Below are 23,559 nucleotides of genomic sequence, written 5' to 3' on the forward strand. Positions count from 1 at the left end.
CACCAGTGCAGGGACGCTCGGGCTGTCAGCCCTGTGCTCTGAAGGACCCTGTAAGCCAAACTCTTGCAGCCAGGCAAGGAGAGTATTCCTTCTCCTCTCCTAGACGTGGGCATTATTTGTGTTAGTGTTAATAATTTGTGTTGTGTTTGCTAAATAACCGAGGTGAGGTGAGCGACCTTCCTGGCCTTGGGAGTTGCATACCAAACCCAGCACGTGAGTGGGGGCCTGAAGACATTATCATCCCACCAGAGAGCCTGGGAAGAGGGGGAGTTCTAGGAAAATGCTGCAAGCAGAAGGTGACAGTGCATTTCTCAATGGCTGAGGGGGTCTGGGTGAGCAGCCAGGCTGTGCTGAGGGCAATCAGTGCCTTGCTGGGTCCCATTTCCCACAGTGGGGTTGTGGGCCCCAACAAAGCAACCCCATGTTTGTACGGCTCTGAAAACACTTCATAGGGTGTTTTCTGCACAGAGAGGTTCACTTTGCTTGTAAAAAATCAGTGCCTGAAGAAGAGCAAGCTGTCTGTCTCACCATATGACACAGTGAATCAGGAGCATTGGGAATGGAGGAAGAGGAAAGCCTGGATCTTAGGCTGCCATGGAGAATGCTTCCCACCGCCCGAGCTGGGATGTTCTCCGGGCTAATCTGGGGATGGTTTGGATGCTGGATGTGCTCTTCTCCCAGGTTGCAGCTGGAAGAGGGACTGGATGCTTATTCAGCCTGCATGGCCAGAGCTTGTTGGGAACGTCAGGTTGCTCAGATCTGCAAAGCCCTGGGAGGCACGTGGCCTCCCCCTGGGACCCAAGGTAGGAACTTTGGGCAAGACAGGTCTCAGCTCTCCTCTGTGGGGCAGGAGCATCAGCAAGAAGGCACAATCCCCCTCCCAAATGTCTCAGCACCCCCAAGATGCTTTCCATCATGGAAAATGTCAGTGATATTAAAAAGATTATATATATCCATAATACTTGAAGGGCTGTCAGTGATTAAAATGGAAGGCAGAGGCTGGGAGAGAGAGGGGGTGGCATTGAAATGATCGAGAGACATGACTTATTTTGTCATGTCATCTGATGCCTCCCTCTCTCCCCCCAGCCAGGCTCTGGGAGCTGTTCAGAGCAGGGGAAGAATCTGCTCCAAATTTAGATCCTAGCAAAAAAAATGAATAATAATTTAAAGAACCCAAATTGGTAGCGTGGCCTGGGGTAGTAGAGAGGGAGCTGCGTGGTGGGGAGGGTCGGCATCCCTCGCAGCCGCTTCCGCGCCCGTGGACGTGGATTTCTGTCTAAAAATAATGGGGGGAGGAGGGAAAAAAAAAATACAGGCGAGCAAGGCAGCAGCAGCGAGCAGCGCCTGGCTGGCTGCCAGCGAGGGGCAGTGACTGAGCATTTACAGCATCCCCGCCTCCCGCATGCGGCGGGGCAGGGGCTCGGCGCCGCATCCCCCGCGGCCGGTACCGCACCGCGCTGCGCCGCACCGCACCGGGGGGGCCGGGGGGGGCTGCTGAGCGCCTCGGTCGGTGCCCGGGCGGCCCCGAAGGGGTTAAGCCGGGACCTGCCGTCGGGACCTGCCCAGCCAGCCCGGCAACTCGGCGGCGCGCAGCAGGAGCGGGCGGCTGCGGCCGCCTCCACCCGCGCTCCCCGGCGGCACCGCGCAGGTAAGCGGGGCCGTGCGCCCCGGCAGCCGGGATGCGGGGGGGGGGGGGGAAACGAGGAGGAGGTGGAAGGTTCTGGACACCGGAGCATCGCGGGCTGCGGGGGATGCCGGGCCCCGGCGGAGCAGCTCGGTGCCGTGACGCCTCCCGGGCCGGGCTCGGGGCCCCGCGGCGGCTGCGGGAGCGGGAGCGGGAGCCGGGCGGGTGCGGGAGCCGGCGGCGCGGCCGAGGGCTCTGCGGGAGCCGTCTCCCGCCGCTCCCCCCTCCATGGCGGGCGCTGCTCCTCTCAGCCCTGCACCTGATCAGGGATGGAGCTGTAATCCCCTCTCCGGGCCCCCCCTTCTCTTGCCGGAGCCTTCTGCCCCCGCTGCAGTCCCCCCATCCCCTCCAGCTCTCCCTCCACGCCATTCCTCCTCGCCCTCCCCGCCGCCCCCGCGTCGCCCCCGCAGTCCTCCGCACCGGGCCGCGGGTGATGGGGACCTGGCCCCGCAGCCGTGTGTCCTTCTCCCACCTGGCCGCCTCTTGCTCAAGGTCACTGCAGTAATTCCATATGAGCTGCTGGGTGCTGCTGCCTTATCTCCCGCACAGCTTCTGTTTCACTCCCTTTATATTCCGGGGGGGGTTGCGGGGGGATATTGTGTTTGATAAACCCACAGCTCTTAACCCTGCTGGCAGCTCCAGCCCTGATTACGTTCCTCTTATCCCTGCCCCAGCCCATGCTTCCCATCTCTTCCCATTCAGACTTCCCAGGCCATCTCATGGTGGGCAAAGTCCAGCTGGGATCAGGTCTCTGGCCTGGATAAGCAATGTCGGGAGCCTGTCACGCTGGACCTGGGGCTTGTCCTGCCAGGAGACCTGTTGGCGGCAGGAGGAACCATCCTGCCTTCTTCTCCTTGGAGTGCTGGTGTTTGCTGGTGCTTTCCGGGCCGGTGGCACCTTTGGAAAACGTGACTTTATCTCCACCTGGGTGTTGGTGGAAAGCAGAGCACACAGCCAAGTCCTGGAGGACTTTGCTGCTTTGCTGCCCTTGTCCTGCAGGTGTTTCCGTGCCAGGCAGGCAGTGGCACGGCCGGCTGTGCCTTGGGCTCTCCTGGCGGGATCCAAAGGCCGCGCCGACGGGCTGCATTGCGAAAGGGAATCGATGCAGGGAAGCGTCTCCAGAGAAACTTTGCCCGCCCGCGAGCGTGGCGGTGCCAGGCTCCTCTCTGACTCACGGGAGACGTTGCTGGCGGAGCCGTGGGGTGCCTGGCCGCTGGCCCACGGGAGCAGGAGGTGCCGGACTGGTCGCACGGGTTGTATGGTAGCGTGGTGGGTGCCGTGTGTGGCTCCTGGGCACGTCAGCACGGCCCAGCTCCGGCAGGACAGAGCACTGTCCAGAGCCAGTGGAGGGCTGGACACGGTGTGACAGGTCCAGGGAGGTACCGGCATCCGAGGTGGGTGGTGGGTGGACACCGGTAATCGCTGCCTGCAGACACTGCTGTGTGGGGGAGATACTCCTCTGCCTGCAGGCGTTATCTTGGATGGGGGAAGAATTGCCAGTGAGTTCTGTCGCAGCCGCAGTGGGGGCTCTGGGTGCAGCCTGGCTCCCGGGCCCTGCGGTGCGGCCCTGCCGAGGGAAAGGCAGCTCCCGGCAGCCTCTGCCTCTGCCTTGACTTGGCCCTCAGACAAAATGAGGGTAAACAGTGTCTTCCCACTGTGCAGGGAGGAGGTGAAGATTAAGGACCAGCATGGAGCAGGGGACAGGAGTGTGATGGGCTCACGTGAAGACAGGTCCAGACTGCCCCATGTCACTGCATCCGTGTCAGTGCAGGGCATCCCAAGGATGAGCATTGCCCATGGGGAGGTACCGGGGCAGCTCCTTGCCACACCAGCACCTGCAGCCCCAGCCCTGTGTCTGGGCACAGAGGAGGTTCAAACAGCTTGAGATTTTGGGGAGAGGGGCATTGCATTATCCATCCTGATCACTGATCTGGCACTGGCTGTTAGCACCCTGACTTTGCCAGCCTCTTGCTGGAGCAAAATTATCGAATTTGCTGGGAAAACCCATCTGATCAGCTGCCAGCTGAGTGAGTCGCGACAGGCTCTGACTCACGGCGGGGTTTTGAGTTTGCACGACGCATCCTCGGCAGCACTGAGAGCCTTGGGGTGATGACTGGGACAAGCAGGGCTGTGTGCAGCAAGGTAGTGTGACAAGCAGGTAGTACATCTGGGGGCACGGGGGAGCCCCTGGCTGGTGCAAGGTCTGGGAGGGGTCTGAAACCAGCTTTGCTGGGATGGTGGGGCTGAGGCAGCTGGGATCCGGAGGAGGGAGCTGCCATTTTCAAATGGTTACTTTTAGAAGCAGAAGTGCAGGGTAAATTCTTCTCCAAATGTTGCTGAATCCGGAGTCAAACCTTGTGCCGGCTCTGCAGTGCTGGGTATCACTTGCTATGAGGTGTTTTTTCTTGTGACCACTGTGTATGTCTTTAGGTTAGCGAGCTGTGGCAGCCCCCCAGGGTGCACCTGATACCCCGATGATGGGCGCGTCCACACTGAGAAGTGTCCCTGGTGCCGACCAGGGGCTCTGGGGATGGGTCTCAGTGGCTGGGGCAACGCTGAGGTCTCTGTGTCACTGTTGCCCCGCTGCAGGCGCCGGTGAGGCTGTGGCCGTGATCACTCATTCCTTCTGCACCGTCGCTGCCTGCCGCTGGCAGGTTTCCGGCACCACACAGCCATGACGACCTCGGCGCTGCGCCGGCAGGTGAAGAACATCGTGCACAACTACTCGGAGGCAGAGATCAAGGTGCGGGAGGCCACCTCCAATGACCCCTGGGGACCCCCCAGCTCCCTGATGTCAGAGATTGCCGACCTCACCTTCAACACGGTGGCCTTCGCCGAGGTCATGGGCATGATCTGGCGGCGGCTGAATGACAGCGGCAAGAACTGGCGTCACGTCTACAAAGCCCTCACCCTCCTGGACTACCTCATCAAAACCGGCTCCGAAAAGGTGACCCACCAGTGCCGGGAGAACCTCTACACCATCCAGACGCTGAAGGACTTCCAGTACGTGGACCGCGATGGCAAGGACCAGGGCATCAACATCCGGGAGAAGGTGAAGCAGGTGATGGCGCTGCTGAAGGACGAGGAGCGGCTGAAGCAGGAGCGGGCGCACGCGCTGCAGACCAAGGAGCGCATGGCCCTGGAGGGCATGGGCAGTGGCAGCCACCAGGTCACCTACGGCCGCCGTGCATCACCCTACGGCGAGGACTACGGCCGGGCACGGGGCTCGCCCTCCTCCTTCAACTGTGAGTGTTGCTGGTGGCTTGCTCAGGCTCACTTAGTGGGGGCAGGTGTTGCATTAGGTTTGCACCTGCTTGGTGCCCATTGCTCTCCTCTCAGGGTGGTGGTGGTGGTGGTGGTGAAGCCCATCTCCATCCTGCACCATGGAGCAGAGATTTGGCTCTGTGGTGAACCCCAGCAGCAGAGGCAGCTGGCGGTGCCTCCAGCCTTAAAACCCACGGCTTGTTCATGGTCAGGAGCTCTAATGTGGGGCTATGTGCCCTGGGGAGGCCGGGCATTGGGATGTGGGCCTGGAGGAGAGGCTGGTGTTGTGCTCCCCCGAATACCCCAGTACTGACACCACACCCTTTTCATCTTTTATCTCCCAGCATCATCCTCATCCCCACGGTTCGCCTCTGACCTGGAGCAAGCGCGGCCCCAGACGACGGGCGAGGAGGAGCTGCAGCTGCAGCTGGCACTGGCCATGAGTCGGGAGGAGGCAGAGAAGGTAGGGTGGCCCTGCCTGTCCTGGGGCACGAGGCATCTCCCTGCACCTTACCTTATATATGGGCACAATGACTCAGTTCTCTGGGAGGAGGGAGGAATTTGGGGGCTGTCCGAGGCTGGTGCATGCACCCGCAACCACACCGGGCTGCTCGCACTGTGCCTGGCATCCAAAATCGCCAGCAGGCAGATGGAGGCATGGGCTGCTCCTGCTCCCTGTCCTCACACCAGAGAGGACAGCACCAGGCGGGGATGTGTCCAGCCTCCCAGACCCCAGGGTGAACTTGGGGACTCTTCTGAATTTGCCACAACCGCCCTCCACCTGGCTGCCCTCTTTTGCCGGGGGTTTTTGCTCTAAGCTCCCCCAGTTCTCTTGCCTTCCCATGGAGGTTTTAGGGGGCAAAGCCTTGGCCTGCAGTTTGTGTGGTGGATGTGGGGCCAGCAACACCCCCACTGGGCTGGGGGCTTGGTCCTACTGTCTTGTCCTTTCAAACTGGGGTAGAAAGAGCACTGGGAAACAGCCCCAGGAGGAGCCCAGCAGGTATGCAGGCAACAAGTGAGCTGCTGCCCCAGACTGAAACCACCCCAGGCTGTCCCCTCTCCTATCTGGTGGCCACAGCCCCTTTTCCACCAGGGACAGGATTATTTGCACACCGGCTGGCACGACCCACACAGAGCCTGTGGGTACAGCCAGCACACACAGTCAGAGGGACGTGGGACCAAGGGACATCCCCTGGAGCTGGCACCCAGCACCACGAGCTCAGTCCTGCCGGGCAGGGGACATGCTCCAGAGACAGCGCTTGCTGCTGCCCATCTTCCCTGCCCAATGGAGGCTCTTTTGGAGACAGAGCAGGGCGTGTATCCCTATTTTTGTCCTGGAATTGGAGTATTTATAGCTTCCTCACACTGCTGCGATGAGCGCTGTAGGAACATGCTCTGGAAAGTGCTGCCTGTTGGAGTCCATCTGGGCTGCACACGCATGTGCACACGTGTACAGATGTACACACACAGTCACCCCCACTGGGGTCCCCATTCCCAGCCCCAGTGGGTCCCACACTGCTGGACAAGTGTCACAGGGGGGTGATCAGGGCCACCATGGTGGTACAGGGACAGCCTCTCCCCAAAGTCTCAGGTCTGGGTGCAGGGCTGCAGGATTCCCAAACCGAAGCCAGTCAGTGTCACAAACTCTTCTCCCCAGCAGACTGCCGGGGCAAAGGGGTGCCTAGTTCATCCCTCCACTGACTTCATCAGGGTCCCTGAAAACCTCCCAGGGAAGATGCTGGCTGTCTAATTTAGGGTCATCCCAGCCTCAATGCAGAGGCAGGTCAGGGAAAGAGCTAGTCAGGGGCCACAGGGAGCCTGAGCAGGAGCTGGTTAGAGAGCACAGGGACACTGGGCTGGGGGTCTGCAGGCAAGGCCAGCTGGATGGGCACAGATGTTGTGCAGGCAGGCAAGGGGCTGCAGGAGAGGTGGTGGCAAGGTCAGGGACCTCCGAGCAGTCCTACGAGCTGAGGGCAAGCTGAAATGTCACCCAATTTCCTCTGTTGGCAGAAGCCACTTCCAATTTCCAGTACAGACGAAGAAAGGCAATTGCAGCTCGCGCTCGCGCTGAGCAAAGAGGAGCACGAGAAGGTACCTGTGTCCTGCAGTCCTGGCGCTCCGCTCTCCTTGCACTTGGGCTTCTCTCTGGGGTGCTGGAGCCCAAAACACCACCTTGCTCCAGTGCCCGCTTTGCTTTCCCTGCTCTGGGCTGTCTGCTGAGTGCTCTCCTGGTGGGCTCAGCCCTGAGGGAGCTGTCTGCTCGGATGGTGGGACTTTTCGGGGATGCGGTGGCAGCTCCTGTGCTGGTCTGTCTTCTGGAGAAGGTGCTGGCTGAAGGGTTGCTGAGCTCACAGACCCCATCCCTTCTCCCCGCAGGAGGTGAGGACTTGGCAAGGGGAGAACTCCCTGCAGCAGAGAGCCGTGGAGGAGACTGCCCAGGGCAGGGAGGAAGAGCAAGAAGAAGATAAGATGAAGAAAAGCCAGGTACAGCACTGGGGGCTGGATGGCCACAGAGCCAGCTATCAGCTCCAGGGCAATCCCACAGGTCTGCCTCAGGCTTCCCTCACCTCTTTATTCCCTTTCTGTTTGCAGTCCTCTATCCTGGAGCTGGCAGATATATTCGGACCGGCGCCAGCACCCTCCAGCCACGCGTCTGCTGACCCGTGGGATGTGCCAGGTGAGGGCAACTCGCAGACTGCCAAAATTTGGGACAGTGTCAGAAACCTGTCCCTTGCCTCTGTTCCTCCCCAGTCCCCAGTAGCTCAACAGTGAAGACCTCTGGGTTCTCCTCTGTTCTATGCATGGGTGTTGCTGCTGGAAGTCATGGCCCTCGGGGCACATCCCTGCCACTCAGCATCCCTCTGTGCCCTGCACTGTTCCCCTGTCCCACAGCTTCCCTTCTTCTTGCAGATATGAAAGCCAAAGCGGAGCCGGTGGCCTCTGCCTGGGCCGGTGCAGCAGATCCCTGGGTGCCAGTCCCGGACACCAGTGGGGAGCCCCTCTCCCAGGCGAGCGCCTCAGCCCAGCAAACATCTGCCGGGCCCTGGGATTTTCCCCCCAGCACCACTGCAGCCTCTGACCCTTGGGGGAAGGCACCTGTGTCTTCTGGCTTCCCTCCCGCTGACCCTTGGGGGACGGCATCACCCCCAGCCCCTCAGGGCTCCGGTTCCACTCCAGCTCCTGACCCTTGGGCTGCTGTGCCCGAGCAACCTCCGAACGCTGGTAAGAGGCTTGATGGACCTTTTGGCTTTGCTGGGGATTCTGGACAGCCCTGAGCATCGCTACCCTCCTGCGAGTGGGCATCTCGGCGCTCTGCCCCCATCCTCCTGCAGCCAGCTCCCCAAACACCCCCTGCCCGCTCTCCTGCCCCGCAGCAGGACCTCTGCTCACCCCTCAGCATCCTGAAGACTTCAAGGAACTTTTAGGCTCTATCTCTGCACAGAATAGGCTGTTTTAATTAACACGGCAGTTAACGGAGCCCTCCCGTGGGAGCGGATGGCAGCCACCACACCACTCCAGCAGCAGGTTGATGGTGTGTCCCGTCGGTGATACCTGTTTGCTCACCCCAAACCACCCCTGCACACCACGCCAGGACCAGACGGGACGGTTGCTGGTCGCAGGTGCCACGTTGCAGATGGGGAGGCAACTGTAGGAGCAGCCTGTGTTTCGGAGCTCAGTGCCACTCTCAGTTCCTCCTTGGTGCTTCCTCCAGCCCCCTGCAGGTCCTGTGTGTCCTGTCCCCAGTTTTGGTCCCTGATGAGGGGCATAGGACCCGCTCTGAGGGCCAGTGCTGGTTCCTAAAGCATTTCTGCAGACCTGTCCTCTGCCCCTGTCCCTGCTGGGGCTGGGAAAGGGACCAGCCTGCTGCAGGGGTATGGCTGTGAGCAGTGGGGGTGTCTTGTTCTGCAATGACCCCATGGTCTGTCTCATCTGAGCCTTCTCCAGTGCACATTCCTGACCCCCAACCCCACTCCAGCCCCCCACTGCACCCCCTCTTCTCTGTCTCCTTGCAGGCAGCCACCCCTGCCTCTCTCCTGCCCATACATCTCCTGCCTCCCACCTCCCCGCTTGCTCCCCTCCTTGAGTGTCCCCTCTTCCCCCCAGCTCCAGGGGGGAACGCTTTCGACCCGTTTGCAAAGCCGCCCGAGCCGCCGGAGCAGGAGCCCTCGCAGCCGCCCTCCTCGGCCAAGTCCAGCAGCCCCGTGGGTAAGAGCCGGGAGGGGGCGGGTGGGGACGGTGACCTGTCCCTGCCCGTGGCAGGGAGGCAGCTCCAGGGCTGGCCAGGGCTGCGTGTGGCTGCTTGCTGGCGTGGCCAAAGCTTGTCCCCATCTGTAAACTTGTCATGGGCTTGGGCTCTCCTGTAGGCGAGAGAGCAGCTCTGGTCCCTGCGTGTACCCATGTCCCCAGCCCTGCCAGCTCCCACGGCGGCTCCAGGGGGCACTTGGGCAGACCATGCTGCAGGCTCAGCCCACCACACTGAGCTGTGACCTGCGGTGACAGGGGACGCCATCACCCTTGGTGTCTCCCAGTGGCTCACGTGGCTCATCTCCCCTCCCTCCATCCCAGAGCCGGACCCCTTTGGCGACCTGTTCCCCAGCACCAGGCAGGATGGGGCGAAGAGCTTTGACCTCACCAACCTGGCTGACTCCCTGCCCGAATCCGGCAAGGAGCGGAAGGACTGTAAAACCCCCGAGGCTTTCCTCGGCCCCGCCGCCTCCTCCCTGGTCAACCTGGACTCCCTGGTCGCACCTACACCGGCTTCCAAGACCCGCAACCCCTTCCTCTCCGGTAGGTACTGAGGGCTGCTGGCCGGGGGCTCCCCTGCGCTAGACAGGGGGTGTTTTGGGGAGGAAGAGGAGGAGAAGTGCTGGGGATGACCTGGCCGCCCTGATGTGTCCCATCCTATCCTTGCCAGGTCTGAGCACGCCGTCCCCAACCAACCCCTTCAGCCTGTCCGAGCAGCCCAAGCCGACGCTGAACCAGATGCGGACCAGCTCGCCAGTGCCCGGGCTGCCCGCCGGCCACCCCGCCAACTCCATGACCTACAGCGCGTCCCTGCCGATGCCCCTCAGCAGCGTCCCCTCCGCCACCGCCGCCCTCCCCGCCTCCGCCAGTGCCTTCCCGCAGGCTGGCACGTTCCCCGAACTCCCCGGCGCCTTGCCGCAGCCTCTACTGCCGCTGAGCGGCCCCCCGGCTCCGCCATCCGCGCCCGGGGGGCTCAACCCCTTCCTCTGAACCCTCTGGACATGTGGACTCTCGCCCCTTCCCTGGCTGTTACAGCCCCCCCATCTTTCCTTCCACCAAGACTTGAGGGGGCAGCGGTTCGCTAAAGCTGCACCGGAGTGTGCCCCCCACCCAGCCCCGACCCCGTGCCCGCTGTGCGGGGCAGCCAGCATGAGACCCCCGTGCGTGACGGGCAGCAGGGGACCCCCTTCCCCTGCGAGGGCCAGTGCCGGGGGCCGCGGTGGGGCTGGCTGGGGGGCAGCCAGCATGAGCCCCGGTGCTTGACGGGCAGGAAGGGCCCCCCTTGCCCTGCGAGGGGGCCACGGCAGAGCCCCCCTGAAGGGCTGTGGTGTAGGGGCTCCGCTGCAGCGGGACCGGGCGGGTGCGCGGGGGTCCGGCTGCTGGATATGGACCCCCGGCGTGGGGGGGCTTTGTGGGGAGCTGGGGCAGCGCGGGGCCGGGGGGAGGGAGCTGGGGGGGTTCTCCCACCCCGCGTGGTTCGCGCTCCCTTGGCTGCTGCCCTTCGCCTCCGTCTCGCCGCCCCTCGCCCACTGCTGGGCGCCGCTCCGTGTCCGGGGAGCGCCTGGGCTTGGGCGCGGCGGCTGCGGGTGCCCATGCGACAATAAACTGCGCTGAGCGACACGATGTGCGGCTGCGGGACGGGGCTGGTGCTGGGATCGGGGCCGGCGCTGGTATCGGGACCGGGATACGGATCGGGATCGGGATCGGGCCGGGCGGGGGCGGGCGCGGCGGCAGATCAGGGGGCGGGGCCTCGGCTCAGGGGGCGGAGCCGGAGGCACGACGGGGTCAGTGATTGGAGCTACAGCGTCTCTGCGGGCGGAGCCAGAAGGGGCGGTGGCTCGGGGGCGGGGCCGTGGGCGCGGCGGGGCCGATGATTGGAGCAATAGTGTCTCGGGGGCGGGGCCGTTGGAGGCCGGGGCGCGGGGCCGGGCCGATCCGTCGCCATGTTGGCGGGGCCGCTGCGCAGCGCCCGCAGGTACCGGAGGGGCCCGGGGGTGGCGGGTCCGGCCCCGGGGGCGGTGGATGTGTGACCCGGCAGCCCCGCTGCGCCATCGCTGCCTCCCAGCACCCCTTCTGTGCACCCCGGCATCCCCTAAGTTGTCCTGCAGCGCCCTGTACCCCGCCCTGCATCTCCTCCTGAATCCCTCCTAAAACCTCTCCTTCATTCCTCAGCATCCTCCCTGCATCCCTCTGCACACCCCCGTATCCTCCCTAAATCCTCCCCGCATCCCTCCACCCCCTGCATGGCTTTACGTACTCTCCGCACCCCCGATCTGCGCCCCATCTCACACTTCCTTCTCCATCCCTGTATCCCGGCCCTTCATCGCTGCGCCCCTTCTGCATCCCTGTGTCCCAGCCTTACATCCCTGCATTGCAGCCCTTCATCCCCGCACCCCTTCTGCACTCCTGCATCCCTGCACCTGAGACCTGCATCCCAGCCCTGCATCCCTGCACACCATCCTTGCATCCCTGCACTCTTCCTGCATCCTCACGCCCCAGCCCTGCATCCTGCCCAGCAGCAGGGGAGTGTCTCTGGTCCCCTCCTGCCCTTCACTCCCTTCACCATAAAGAGCCTGTAACCACCCTGCCCTCACCCTCCACCCACCCCTGCACCCCCGGAAGGGCGTTTTCCTCTCTGAGGGGATGTTCCTCTCTGAGGACATGCAGGTCAAGTCCCACAGACGCTGTTCCTGCACCCACAGCTGTCAGGTGTGTCCCCAAAGGGTGCTGGGGGAGGAGGGGCAGCCCTGGGGATGGCAGTCCCCTGCCATGGCTGTGCCAAACTGGAGGAGAACAACCTCCCCTGAGCCTCCAGTTGAGTGGAGAGGACTTGTAGGGTCCGGGGGTGGGGGTGGGGGGGGGGGAAGGAGGTGGACTAAATGCCACTCAGAACCGGGGCTGGGAGTGGGGGCACAAACAGGGACTGGGGTGGTGGTGGTTGTGCCCTGGGCCATCGTGGCTCTCTGTGAAGGCTGAGCTCCCCAGTGCTGAGCAGGTAGCCCAGGACCCTGTTTGGTGTCACAGGTGCATGTTCCTGACGGGGCTGGCAGCCATGGCCACGGGGGGGTCACCCAGCCCCCCCGGCGTCCCTCGTCACACCAACCGCCTCATTAACGAGAAGTCCCCGTACCTGCTGCAGCATGCCCACAACCCCGTGGATTGGTAAGAGCAATGGGAACCTTTCCCCCTCGTCCTCCTCCTCTCCTGGTATCTGTGGGGCTGAGGGACTCACTGGAAGCCCCCCCAGGCTCGGGGTCCACCCTCCTGAGCCAGCTCTGGCTGTCCTGACTGCTCTGACCAGGCAGCTGTTCTGGAGGAGCCTGGTCCTGGCAGCTGGAAACCCTGAAGTTCCTTTCTCGTCTTCTCCCCCACAGGTACCCTTGGAGTCAGGAAGCCTTTGATAAAGCAAAGAAAGAAAACAAGGTGATATTCCTGTCAGGTAACCAGAAACAAGACATATTTCATGTCCCCGTGGGTGGTTCAATAGATGATCAGATAAGCTGGGCTGCATCCCAAGTAGCCATGTAGGTACTCGTGGACACCAAACAAGAGAGGGCCATGTGCTAGAAAAGCTCTCTCCAAAGGTGGGCTCACTTGGGAGCAAGATTTGGCCAGATTTTAAGAGGAAGAGCTGGAGAGCCCAGCGGGCCTTTCCCCTCCTTCTGTGGAGGCCAAAAGGAGCCCTCCTTTCCTTTCCTCTCCTTTCCCCTCCCTTTCTTCTCTAGGGGGGCAGTAGCTGTTGCCCATAACAGGGCTCCCCATCTCTGAGTGATCTCCCCATCACTCAAATGTGTCCTGCTCCCTGCAAAGGGCCATTCTTCACTCACCTGAGCTTGTTTTCAGTGGGCTACTCCACCTGCCACTGGTGCCATGTGATGGAGGAGGAGTCCTTCAAGAGCAAGGAGATCGGGGAGATCATGAACAAGCACTTTGTGTGCATCAAAGTGGATCGTGAGGAGCGGCCAGATGTGGACAGAGTGTACATGACCTTCGTGCAGGTGAGGGAGGCACGGGCAGTGCCCAGGAGGCTTTGACTGGCTCCCTCAAGTTGAGGTTCATGGTCACCTTCCTCAGGCAAGAGGAACCAGTTTGTGGGGTGGTATGGATGGGGCCATCTTGGGGGTGGAGAGAAACACACCTCTGTCCTCGAGTGAGGCTCCTGGATGTGCTGGAGGGGCACAGATCAGAAGGTGCCTCTTGTGTGACCTTGGTGCGCCCGTGATGTGTCTTTCAGGCCACCAGCGGTGGAGGTGGTTGGCCCATGAGCGTCTGGCTGACCCCAGATCTCAAGCCCTTTGCTGGGGGGACGTACTTCCCTCCTGAGGATCGATTTCATCGCGTTGGTTTTCGGACTGTGCTGCTCCGGATCGCAGAGCAGGTGTGGGGCAGGAATGGTGTAGCAGCCAGTGCTCAGCCAAAAGGGACCCAGGGAAGTTGGTCTGGGCTTGAAGGGTGACTGAGTTAGGTGATACAGTTGTGAGGAAGAGTATCCTAGAGAACATGCCAGAGCTTTGGCTGGGTTGGAGGTGGATTTGAGCTGATCTGGGGAGGGTGATCAAGAGCCACAGATGGGTGTGGACTGATGCAAGGCAGGAAACAGAGAATAAAAACATGGAAAAACTGTCTTTCTCCTTTGCATCTTAGTGGGAGAAGAACAAAGATGCCCTGTTGGAGAGCAGCCACAGGATTCTGGAAGCATTGAGACAGACATCTGAAATCCGTGTGCAGGGCCAGGAGTCACCCCCACCATCCAAAGAGGTGATGGACACCTGTTTCCAGCAGCTCTCCAGATCCTATGATGAGGACTATGGTGGCTTTTCCCAAGCCCCCAAGTTCCCCACTCCAGGTCAGTGTTGCCTCTGCTGCTGAGCCCTGTTGTGGGGCAGGCAGTGCTATGGGGGCACAGCCCACTCCACAGCCCTGTTGTGGGGCAGGCAGTGCTGTGGGGGCACAGCCCACCTCACAGCCTCCCACTTTCTCCCTGTATTTCAGTGAATTTGAATTTCATGTTCACATACTGGGCCCTGCACCAAACAACTCCAGAGGGTGCCCGGGCACTGCAGATGGCTCTGCATACCCTCAAGATGATGGCTCATGGGGGCATCCATGACCACATTGGTCAGGTAGGAGGAAATCCTTGGGGGTAAACCCCTGGTATGCCCTGGAGATGTGGGGTAGAGATGTGTCCATGTGGTCTTTGCAGGGGTTTCACCGCTACTCCACCGACCAGCACTGGCACGTCCCTCACTTTGAGAAGATGCTGTATGACCAGGGGCAGCTGGCAGCTGTGTACAGCAGAGCATTTCAGGTACAGCTGTGGCATCCCTCTGTGAGGGGTGAGCCCACTCGTGCTGGCTGAGGAGGGCTGGTTTGATTTGGGGAACAGCTTCAAAGCCTGTTCCCCAAAATACTGCCAATCCCATGGGCATGGAGCATTCCCATGCTCCCCTTCCTCTGCTGTTGTTCAAACAGAAACACCGCACAAACCCGTGACAGTGTAGCCCCAGGGTTTTGAGCATAACAGGGGAGGGAACAGCCTTTGGGCTGGTCTTTGCAAGTCAGCAAACAAATGCTGCTGCCTGTGACCTTGGTGTAACCTCAGGGTTAGTAGATGATCAGCATACACTGATAGTAGATTTCTGTTGGAGATCTCACTCTGAATTCATCCCACATTTCAAATCCCTGTACTTTCAAGTGTGACTCACCTCTGCCAACTTTTTAGATCGGAGTCTCTTACTTTATCTTGCTGTGTCTCCTGCCTCCCCCTTTCCCCTTGTAACACTGATGTCCACCCTGTGCCTCCCTCAGATCTCTGGTGATAAATTCTTTGCTGATGTTGCCCGTGACATTCTGCTCTATGTCTCACGGGACCTGAGTGACCAGGTAGGTTTTTCCCTGAGCTGAGCCAAAGGGGTCCACTTACCCTGCCCTGGAATGTGGCTTGGGCCTTCTTTTCCCTCTCTCCCTCCCCAGTTGAGCTCAGTCTGGGGCGCTGCTGAGGCTCAGTGGCTGGACTCCCAGCCAAGCAGTGATGGGGAGCTCTTTGAAGGTGCTGTCCCGGTAGCTGGAGGGTCTCTCTGCTGCTCTTTTCCCAGGCAGGAGGTTTCTATAGTGCAGAGGATGCAGATTCCTACCCAACCACCACATCCAAAGAGAAGCGAGAAGGAGCTTTCTGTGTGTGGGAGGCCAAGGAGCTCCAGGCTCTCCTCCCTGACCCTCTCGAGGGGGCCACAGAGGGCACAACCTTGGGGGATGTCTTCATGCACCACTATGGAGTGAAGGAGAATGGCAACGTGGACCCCATGCAGGTGAGGGAGAGCAAAGACTTGCCTGGTACCGGGAGCACTGGTGGGGGACCTGCATCCCTGGTCATGGAGGGATGGCAGAGCAGCCCCAAAGCACACGGGGTCTGACACCTCTGCAGTCAGATGGTCTTCATAGAACTCATTTCTCTCCCTTCAGGACCCCCATGAGGAGCTGAAGGGCAAGAACGTCCTCATTGCCCGGAGCTCCCTGGAGCTGACAGCAGCCCGGTTCGGGCTGGAGCCGGGCCAGCTGGATGCCCTGCTGCAGGAATGCCAGCACAGGCTGTGCACAGCCCGGGCACAGCGGCCACGGCCACACCTGGACTCCAAGATGCTGGCAGCATGGAATGGTGAGAGGCAGCTCAGCTCCAGGGGCATGTCCTTGGCTGGACCCCTCTGCAGCTCCCTGGAGCCAGCACGTTTTGGGGAGCTGGTAGCAACGAGTCCTGCTGGGCCTGGAGAATGCCCAGAGAGGCACGGGTGGGCTGGGATCAGGGACTGTGGGGAAGCAGCCCCACACCTGCAAGCTGTGAGGCTGTGGAGCATTGCAATATTGTTCTGGCTTTATTTCCCTCCCCAGCTGCCAGCAGAGAGCAGCAAAACTCTTTTCCTGGCTCAGCCCAGCTGCCCTGACTGGGCTGTGGGGAAGGGGCCTGAGTTGGGGACCCAGAATCCAGGCTGGCACAGAGCCCATCCCCACTGCTGCATGCACAGGGGGAACCACAGCTCTGTGTCTGTCTGGGCGTCCTGCTGTAGGTTATACTTCAGGACCCCAGGCACTGTTCCCAGCAGTAAATCCCTGGGTGTCTGGATCTGGAGCTGGTGTGGGCTGCAGTTATACCACCTCCTGCAAACAGGAATACTCTTAAGCCCTGTTTCTGCCCACAAGCGAAAGCTCAGGTCCTGCTGGCCTTGCAGCGCTCTGCCTTTCTTTTTGGTGACAGTAAGTGACTTCCTTAGTGATTTGAACTGAGCAGAAGAGCTGGTGACTGAGCCCTGACCTGCTGGCATCAGGGAGGATGAGCTTCACACTGAGCATCCTTCCAGTGACAGACAGAGACTCCCTGCTGGTCCCGTGTGCCCCCCTGAGCCCATCCCTGTGTCTGTGCCTATGCAGGGCTGATGATCTCGGGCTTTGCCCAGGCTGGAGCGGCTCTGGCTGAGCAGGCGTATGTGCAAAGGGCTGCACAAGCAGCTGGATTCCTGAGGACACACCTTTTCGACCCTGACAGTGGGAGGCTGCTGCGGAGCTGCTACCGGGGCAAGGACAACTCAGTGGAGAAGAGGTGAGTGTCAGTGTCTGTAGGTCAACTGGCCACTCTGCAGGTGCTGCCCAGGCTCCCAACACAGCCCATCCTCCTGTCTTCCAGGCAAGACTGAAGTGGGAGGGAGGAAGGCTTTTTACTTTGTATAGAACCGCTTCCAGTGCAGTTAAGGATGTGTTAGTGCCCCCCACCCAGTGAGGAGGGATTAAGGTCAAATCCTTTCCCATTCCTTGTCCATGATGGCAAGAGTCTTCCCCTGCCCTCATCTCCTGTACAGAACCCTGGGGCTGAGCTGTGTGATGATTTAGCACAGCCACTGCTTATCTTGGTGGCATCTCCTTGGGTAGCAGAGACCACTAGGCAGGGCTTTGTTGGCTTGGAGAACATTTACAACCTGGTCAGTGTAGAGATCCTGATGCTCCTTCCCCATATGCCCCCGCAGTGCTGTGCCCATCCAGGGCTTCCTGGAGGATTATGTCTTCGTCATCCAAGCACTCTTTGACCTGTATGAAGCCTCACTGGAACAGGACTGGCTGGAGTGGGCCCTGCATCTCCAGCACATGCAAGACAAGCTCTTCTGGGACCCCAAAGGCTTTGCGTATTTTTCCAGCGAGGCTGGTGATCCCTCCGTGCTCCTGCGCCTCAAGGGTGGTGAGCTTGGGGACATGGCCATGATCTCCATGGGTGATGGTGTGGGGCAGCTTCAGGAGGACAGGGGCAATGCCAGGCAGGAGGATCAGGCTATGGGGTGGTGAGGCACTGGGCTGATGGGAGCTGTTGTCCCCTGCAGACCAAGATGGAGCAGAGCCCACCGCCAACTCTGTCACTGTTACAAACCTGCTCCGAGCAGCTTGTTACTCTGGCCATATGGACTGGGTGGAGAAAGCTGGGCAGATCTTGGCTGCTTTCTCAGAGAGGCTGAAGAAGATCCCGATAGCCCTGCCAGAGATGGCCCGGGCCACTGCCATCTTCCATCAGACCCTCAAACAGGTATGGGCTGGGACTCAGTGTCCCCTCTGGGACCTGCTGCAGGGAGCGGGCCTGGCGGTGGTGTGGGTGCAGTCACAGCTCTGTTTTCTCCCTCCTGCCACTCACATTCCCCCTGGACAGGTCATTATCTGTGGGGACCCCCAAGGAGAGGACACCAAAGAGATGCTGCACTGCGTCCGCTCTGTCTTCAGCCCGAACAAGGTAGAGGTGCCTTCCACTTGCCATGGGCTCTGCTGCCTGCATTGGTAGTGCTTCCATCCTTTTCCTGGTGCTGCTTTAACATCCATTCTCCTCCTCTGTCCTTCCTCCCTTCCAGGAAGCATCTTGTCCTTTCCAGAGCACAGGCAGCCCAGCCCATCAATAGCTGCAGTAGCAGCTGCTTTTGCTGCTGGCTGTTTACATTGCTCTCAGCCTGAGCCCAGTGCTTTCTCAAGGGAAAACCTTTCATTCTGGTGCCAATGTGTCATGCCCGGTGGGGATGTGTCATGCCCCATGCAGATCCAGCCAGTGTGTGGGTCGCCTGCTGCCTGTAGCCACCCTGGCATCCTTGGAAGTAGCAAGGTTTGCTCCAGCTCTGGGTACCCCTAGCCAGGAGGGGCTGGCATTTCCCAAAGCTGGTGCTCGTCAGGTGTGGTAGGCAGCCCTGGGCATGATGGCTATGACCTCAGCAAAGCTGTGGAGCTGAGGGAAGTAGGACTGGGCTGTGGGTGAGGGGGGTTGACGTTTGGACCAGATTCATCCCTGCCTGTTGGGTCCTGGTGCCAGGGACTGGCATGTTCAACCTCAGCATGTGACAAGCTGGTGCTGAGGCCAAAGCACCAGTTTCCTTCTGTAGCCCCAGCTGGCATGAACTGTGGAGAGCTGAGCTGTCAGCACAGGATCCCCTGCTCTGTCCTCACATTAGCTCAGCCCACGGGGCTGTCACCCCTGACCTGTCTGTGTGCCCAGCTGTATTTTATGCCGATGTCGGAGGAGGGACACAACTCCCAGGAGTGTGAGTGGGGCACACAGCTCTTCTTCCTCCCACCATTACCTGGCCAGCAGCACCCTCAGCCATGCTGGTCCCTGTGCCATCTGCAGGGCCTCTGCTCCTGCACTCTTCCTGTCTCCCTTTGAAGGATTACAGTGGGTGACCCAGTTTGCAGGGACAGGAAGTGCTGTGGTGGCAGTGGGCAGCCTGGCACTGCTGCTGATAACCCACTCTCTGCCCACAGCTGGTTCAGCTGTTGGTCCCCCGAGCCCACGTCAGGGGCAGCTTCGGGGTCTTGAGCAGAACGAACAGCACGGCCATGTCCTCTCCTTCCCTGCAATTCAGCTCCCTCCTGCTAAGCTGGTAACAAGCCTGGCTGGCGGGGATGCTCCCTCCCCAGGGGCAGGTCTTTCTGCTTCAAGCTGTTGTCTTCCTCGGGGTAGGGAAGAAGATGAGGGCTGGGTGCTCTGGATGGATATTTCCATGGGGGAGTGATGTCACAGGGTGCTCAGGGGCTGCCTCAGCACAGTGGTGCCTGTCTGGGCTGCGTGCAGGGGGGCTGTGCTTTGTTGGGGCTTGTGGGGGGCTGAAACTGGACTCTGGTAGCAGGCAGGGTGGGGGTCTGGCCCTGTTTGCCTCTTGCCTGCCCTCACATCTTCCTCGTGTTGCAATGGTGGGATGGAACTGAAGCTGTTTCATTCAGTATCTTGGGTTTGATTCCTGGAAGAAGGATTGTGGCTGCCAGAGGAGCAGAGCCCAATGGGCACATATCTCTGCTTCCCCAAGCACGAGTGTGCAGGAGCAGTAGGAGCTGAGCAGCATGTCTGGGAGTAGCAATGACTCCTCACCTTGCAGAGGTGATGGAGGGAAGGTGAGGGAGAATCCTACTGCTCAAAGGGTCTAACTGCCTTTGGGAGCAGCCTGCTGCCTCCCGACTGCCGTCCATCTTTCCATGCTGCATCACATGGACATGCGGGTGCTCCTTTTCCCACCCGCCTCCTGCACCCTCCAGCTGCTCCTGAGCTCTCCTTCCCCATCCTGGGAAGCTGACTGAAGCAGAGCAGTCCCAGGTCACCTGCTCCAGGGACGTGGCAGCTTTGGGAATTCACTTTGCCAAGGAGTCAGGGAAACATCATTGCTGTGTCCCCTGCGCCCCCACTCCCTTAGTGCTGGCAGGGCGCTGGGGGCCAGGCTCCTCTACAGGAACACAATTAATTAGGTCGTTCCAGTAATTAATTCCTTACAAACCTCACATTGGAATCCTTGCTGTAACGAGATGCCAGTGATAAAATGGCATTGAGGTCATGGTTTTAAGTGGACCCTGGGCCAGGAGGAGGCCTTTGCCACAGGCGGCTGCTGTGGGGCAAGTGCTCTGGGGTGATGCTGATGGCTATTGCTCAGAGTGTCCTGGTGCTGGGAGCACAGAGAGTTGGATCCCTGCTCCAGGGCTGAATCCTAGCTCCTGGTATAGATCCCTGCCCTGTTAATGGTCTTTAGGGTAATTATGAAGGATCCCATTATCTCCTCAGCTGCAGAGCGCTCGCCTGCCGCTCGCCTTCATCCTGGCCCCGTGAGAGGACCTTGGGGAGCTTGTGAGAAAAATGAATAATGAATTTCAGATTGGACATGAATTGGTAATTAATCACTCCTGGAATTAATTCCAGACAAAGGCGAGGGGGGAGGAAGTTGAGGGGGAGCAGGAGGCAGGCAGGGAGACGGGCTGAGCCAGAGCTGGGTCAGGGCAGTGGCCAAGCAGATGTGGGGGTGATGGGGGACAGGACAGGACTGCAGCAACTGTTATCCAGGGCAGGGACTTGGGGACACAGTGGCCCCCTGGGGACACAGGAGTGTGGGCAGCCCCTGCCAGGTACAGGTGAGGCTGTGTGCAAATCCTTGGGTGTCAGTGCTGGGTTTGCTGATGGCTCCCGTGGTGGTGCAAGTGGTGCCGGGGTGGGAGATGTGTGTGCTGTGGGAGCAGCGTTTGGTGTTGGCATCCCTTGTTGGCGTTGGTATGAGTGTCGTGGCATGTGGCGAGTGTGTCCATGCCCGGCAGGCACTGCAGGGGGTGCATGTTGCTGGGCTGGGGGTGGGGTGGGCAAGGGTGTGTGTTCTGGCAGTAGGATGCTCCTGCCATGCCTTGGGCCTTGGGAAGGGCCAGCATTTTGCTCACCCTGTGCATCGGTGTCACACAAGGCTCTCAGCCAGCTCCTGGCCTTCCTCCTGATTAGCCTGCAAGCCCTGAGGCTTTAACAAACATTTTCCCTTTCAGAAAAGCTAATTATCCTGGAAGCCCGGCCATCACCCCTGGCTGGTGCTGCTGTGTCAGCTGGGAGAGCCCCTGACCCACAGCCAGGGGCTGAGTTTTTTGGGAAGCATGGGGGGAGGCAGGAGGAGCTGGGCTGTGGATGGGATGGGGTGATGCTGCAGCTGGTTCTGGGGCTACCCCTGGGCTGGGCAGGTGTTCCCAGGGAGCCAGCTGGCTCGGGCAGCCCCCTCCAGGCTGGGGTGTGCTGGTCCCTGTGCTCCATCCTGGCTGCCGAGTGTCTGGAGCAGACAATGGAGGCAAAGCTGCCACATCTCCATCGCACTCCCTCCACTACAGCTGTTACAAGGATGTGACCACCATGGGACATGGGCATGGGTGTCCTCAGCTCTCTGTCCCTCCCCATTTTGGGCAAGCACATGGGGGGGACCCTGCCAACCCTTGGCATGTCAGCGGGGAGGGAATGACCAGCTCTCTGTCGCTGTCTGGCTGTGCTCTCCGGCTCTCACAGCTCCTTTTCCACAGGTGTTGATGCTCGCAGATGGAGACAGCGCTGGGTTCCTCTACCGCCAGTTGCCTTTCCTTGCGTCCCTGGAGAGGAAGGATGGGAAAGCGACCGCCTACCTCTGCAGCAACTTCACCTGCTCCCTGCCTGTCACCTCTGCCCAGGAGCTGCGTGGGATGCTCAGCCCATGAGCCCCTCAGCCCTGCAGGAAGGCAAGAGGGGGGCAGAGTGGCACAGGACCATGGGAGAGCCCTGTAATAAAGCCACCCTGAGCACCATCCCAGATGGTTCCTGGCAGTGCATTGGGGCTGTGCCCTTCCCCACCTGCAGCAGGTCGGGGTCTGTTGCTGCAGCACCGTCTCGGCACAACCCACTCTGGTCCCCGGTGCTGATTTTGGCACGTCCAGGAGACACCCACGGAGGAGTGTGTGCACCCACACTTGCTGCTCGCTGCCTCTTGCCGAGGAAAAGGAAAACAAATTAAATATAAATCCCAGCGTTAATGGAGAAGTCAGATGGGAAAACTATTAGGGTTCCTATAGCAACCGAAGGTAACACTGTCAAAAGCACCTGGATGACTTGGGAGTCAAGTGCTCTTGAACGTGTTACTGGTTATGACAGCTGTGGTATTTTTCCATTACAGAGGAGATTGTAACATACATTAAGTTAATATATAGTGCATGAAAAAACCTGCTGATTACAACTGATGAAAACTTTATTCTCACTTTGTCCTCCCCTCCATCCCTCCTCACCCTCCCTGCTTCCAAACAGGTGAGTACCAGGTTTTCAGCATCCCTCTGACACCCTGGGCTCCCCTGGCACGGCACCCCACGCCCAGGCTGGCCGGGTGCTGTCATCTGGCAGCAAAACAGCACTGCCCACCAGCTTTCCAGTGGGTTGTGCCAGAATTTGGGGGTAACCAGCCAGGAGAAATGCCTTTGAAGTAAAATTGGAATTTTGCACTTCATCTGAATGCTTTCTATGCTTGTGGAAGAGGAGGGGTTTTATTTTCTCTCCTCTCTTGGTTTTAAAAGCTGGAGTGTTTCTGGAAATCCAGCTGAAAGTTGCTGGTTTGGCAGATGGCTGGCTGCTTTCCTCTGGGTTTTTTTGCTCTTTTTTTTTTTTTTTTTTAACTTGGCATCTCTGCTGTGGGGATTGATTTGACACCCGTCCTCGGGAGTGCTCAGAGCGAGTTGGTCTGTGTCTGCCGGGAGAGCGTCCTCAGAGAGCAGGGCTGGTGCTGAGTGCCCGTAGGGAAGCCCAGACATCTCAGATGCCACAATGGCAGCTGTCCCCGAGGTGGCACAGCGCTGGGGGCGATATGCTGAGCCCATTTCGGTGCCCACCAGCCCCCTGAGGCACAGACACAGGGTGCCTTTCCCCCACACCGTCTTGCTTGTCGGCGCGTCTCTGTAAGCAGCCGCTGGGCAGAGCTGTGCTGTGAACCTCTGTCAGGATGAATTGGGCTCACCTCTCAATAAAATAAACCAAAACAAAAAAGAATGAAAAGTTCTCTGTGATGAGTAACTGCTGTTGTGGCACCTCTCTTCACCTGGCACCTCTGCCTTGCTCCCATCCCTGGGTGCTGGTGACCCTGTCCTGTGTGGCCCCACTCTCTACCCATCCCCAGAGCCACCCATCTGCTTCAGCTCTTCAGCTTTTTGGCCTTGGCAAGGGGGGGGGGTTTGCTGGAGTTTGGTTGCAGTACCCCCTTGCTGGTCCCCTCAGTATCCCCCAGCCAGGCTGGGTGCCAGGGCACCCATGGCTGCTGCTCCTCAGTGGTGGTCACAGTGGTTAAACCCTCCCAGTGACACTTCCTTTGTCATCCCTTTCCTGTCACCAAGCCACTGATTTCACGTCAAATGCTGTTGATTTGCTGCAAGTGTTGTTTTCTGGGGCACTTACCAGGAGACAGAGCTAGTGGGTGCTGCCCAGCCAGCCCACCCTCTCGAGGGTGATGGAGTGTGGTCTCAGGGTTCAAGGGTCCTGTGCCACTTCACAATACCCATTTCCCCGACCTTTTCCTGTATTCCCTTCAGTGGCAGATGCAGGGACTGCCAGGGACTCT

At 60.0% G+C, this 23,559-nt stretch overlaps 2 protein-coding genes across 9 annotated transcripts; both read left to right on the forward strand.

Moving 5' to 3' along the window:
• Positions 1-205: 205 nt before the first annotated feature.
• EPN3 (epsin 3) lies at positions 206-10,813 on the forward strand. Of its 5 annotated transcripts, none has more exons than XM_032706632.1 (10): positions 206-296; positions 4,274-4,929; positions 5,293-5,411; positions 6,959-7,039; positions 7,325-7,432; positions 7,541-7,625; positions 7,859-8,170; positions 9,053-9,154; positions 9,515-9,736; positions 9,864-10,813. In XM_032706632.1, exons 2-10 carry the CDS (start codon positions 4,359-4,361, stop codon positions 10,181-10,183), a joined length of 1,920 nt encoding a protein of 639 aa, XP_032562523.1. In that variant the 5' UTR covers positions 206-296; positions 4,274-4,358; the 3' UTR covers positions 10,184-10,813. The 5 variants fall into 5 exon arrangements, with proteins under 5 accessions (XP_032562523.1, XP_032562522.1, XP_032562525.1 ...); XM_032706631.1 differs by lacking the exon at positions 206-296 and adding an exon at positions 1,437-1,648; XM_032706634.1 differs by lacking the exons at positions 206-296; positions 6,959-7,039 and adding an exon at positions 1,437-1,648.
• Positions 10,814-11,109: 296 nt separating this feature from the next.
• Positions 11,110-23,000, forward strand: SPATA20 (spermatogenesis associated 20). 4 transcript variants are annotated; one of them, XR_004360325.1, is made up of 17 exons: positions 11,114-11,168; positions 12,218-12,355; positions 12,568-12,632; positions 13,037-13,191; positions 13,428-13,571; positions 13,838-14,039; positions 14,186-14,316; positions 14,397-14,501; positions 15,002-15,076; positions 15,289-15,501; positions 15,656-15,848; positions 16,616-16,784; positions 17,206-17,414; positions 17,554-17,753; positions 17,874-17,954; positions 20,253-20,357; positions 21,512-21,623. XR_004360325.1 is itself a non-coding variant. In XM_032706905.1 (16 exons), the coding sequence occupies exons 1-16, from the start codon at positions 11,137-11,139 to the stop codon at positions 21,680-21,682; spliced, it is 2,283 nt and encodes a 760-aa protein (XP_032562796.1). In that variant the 5' UTR covers positions 11,110-11,136; the 3' UTR covers positions 21,683-23,000. The 4 variants fall into 4 exon arrangements, 3 of the variants coding, with proteins under 3 accessions (XP_032562796.1, XP_032562798.1, XP_032562797.1); XM_032706905.1 differs by lacking the exon at positions 20,253-20,357 and having other exon boundaries at positions 11,110-11,168; positions 21,512-23,000; XM_032706906.1 differs by lacking the exons at positions 11,114-11,168; positions 20,253-20,357 and adding an exon at positions 11,195-11,902 and having other exon boundaries at positions 21,512-23,000.
• The last annotated feature ends 559 nt before the right edge of the window (positions 23,001-23,559 follow it).

This window comes from Chiroxiphia lanceolata, chromosome 19, assembly GCF_009829145.1.
Source record: "Chiroxiphia lanceolata isolate bChiLan1 chromosome 19, bChiLan1.pri, whole genome shotgun sequence".
Taxonomy (NCBI): Eukaryota; Metazoa; Chordata; class Aves; order Passeriformes; family Pipridae; genus Chiroxiphia; species Chiroxiphia lanceolata.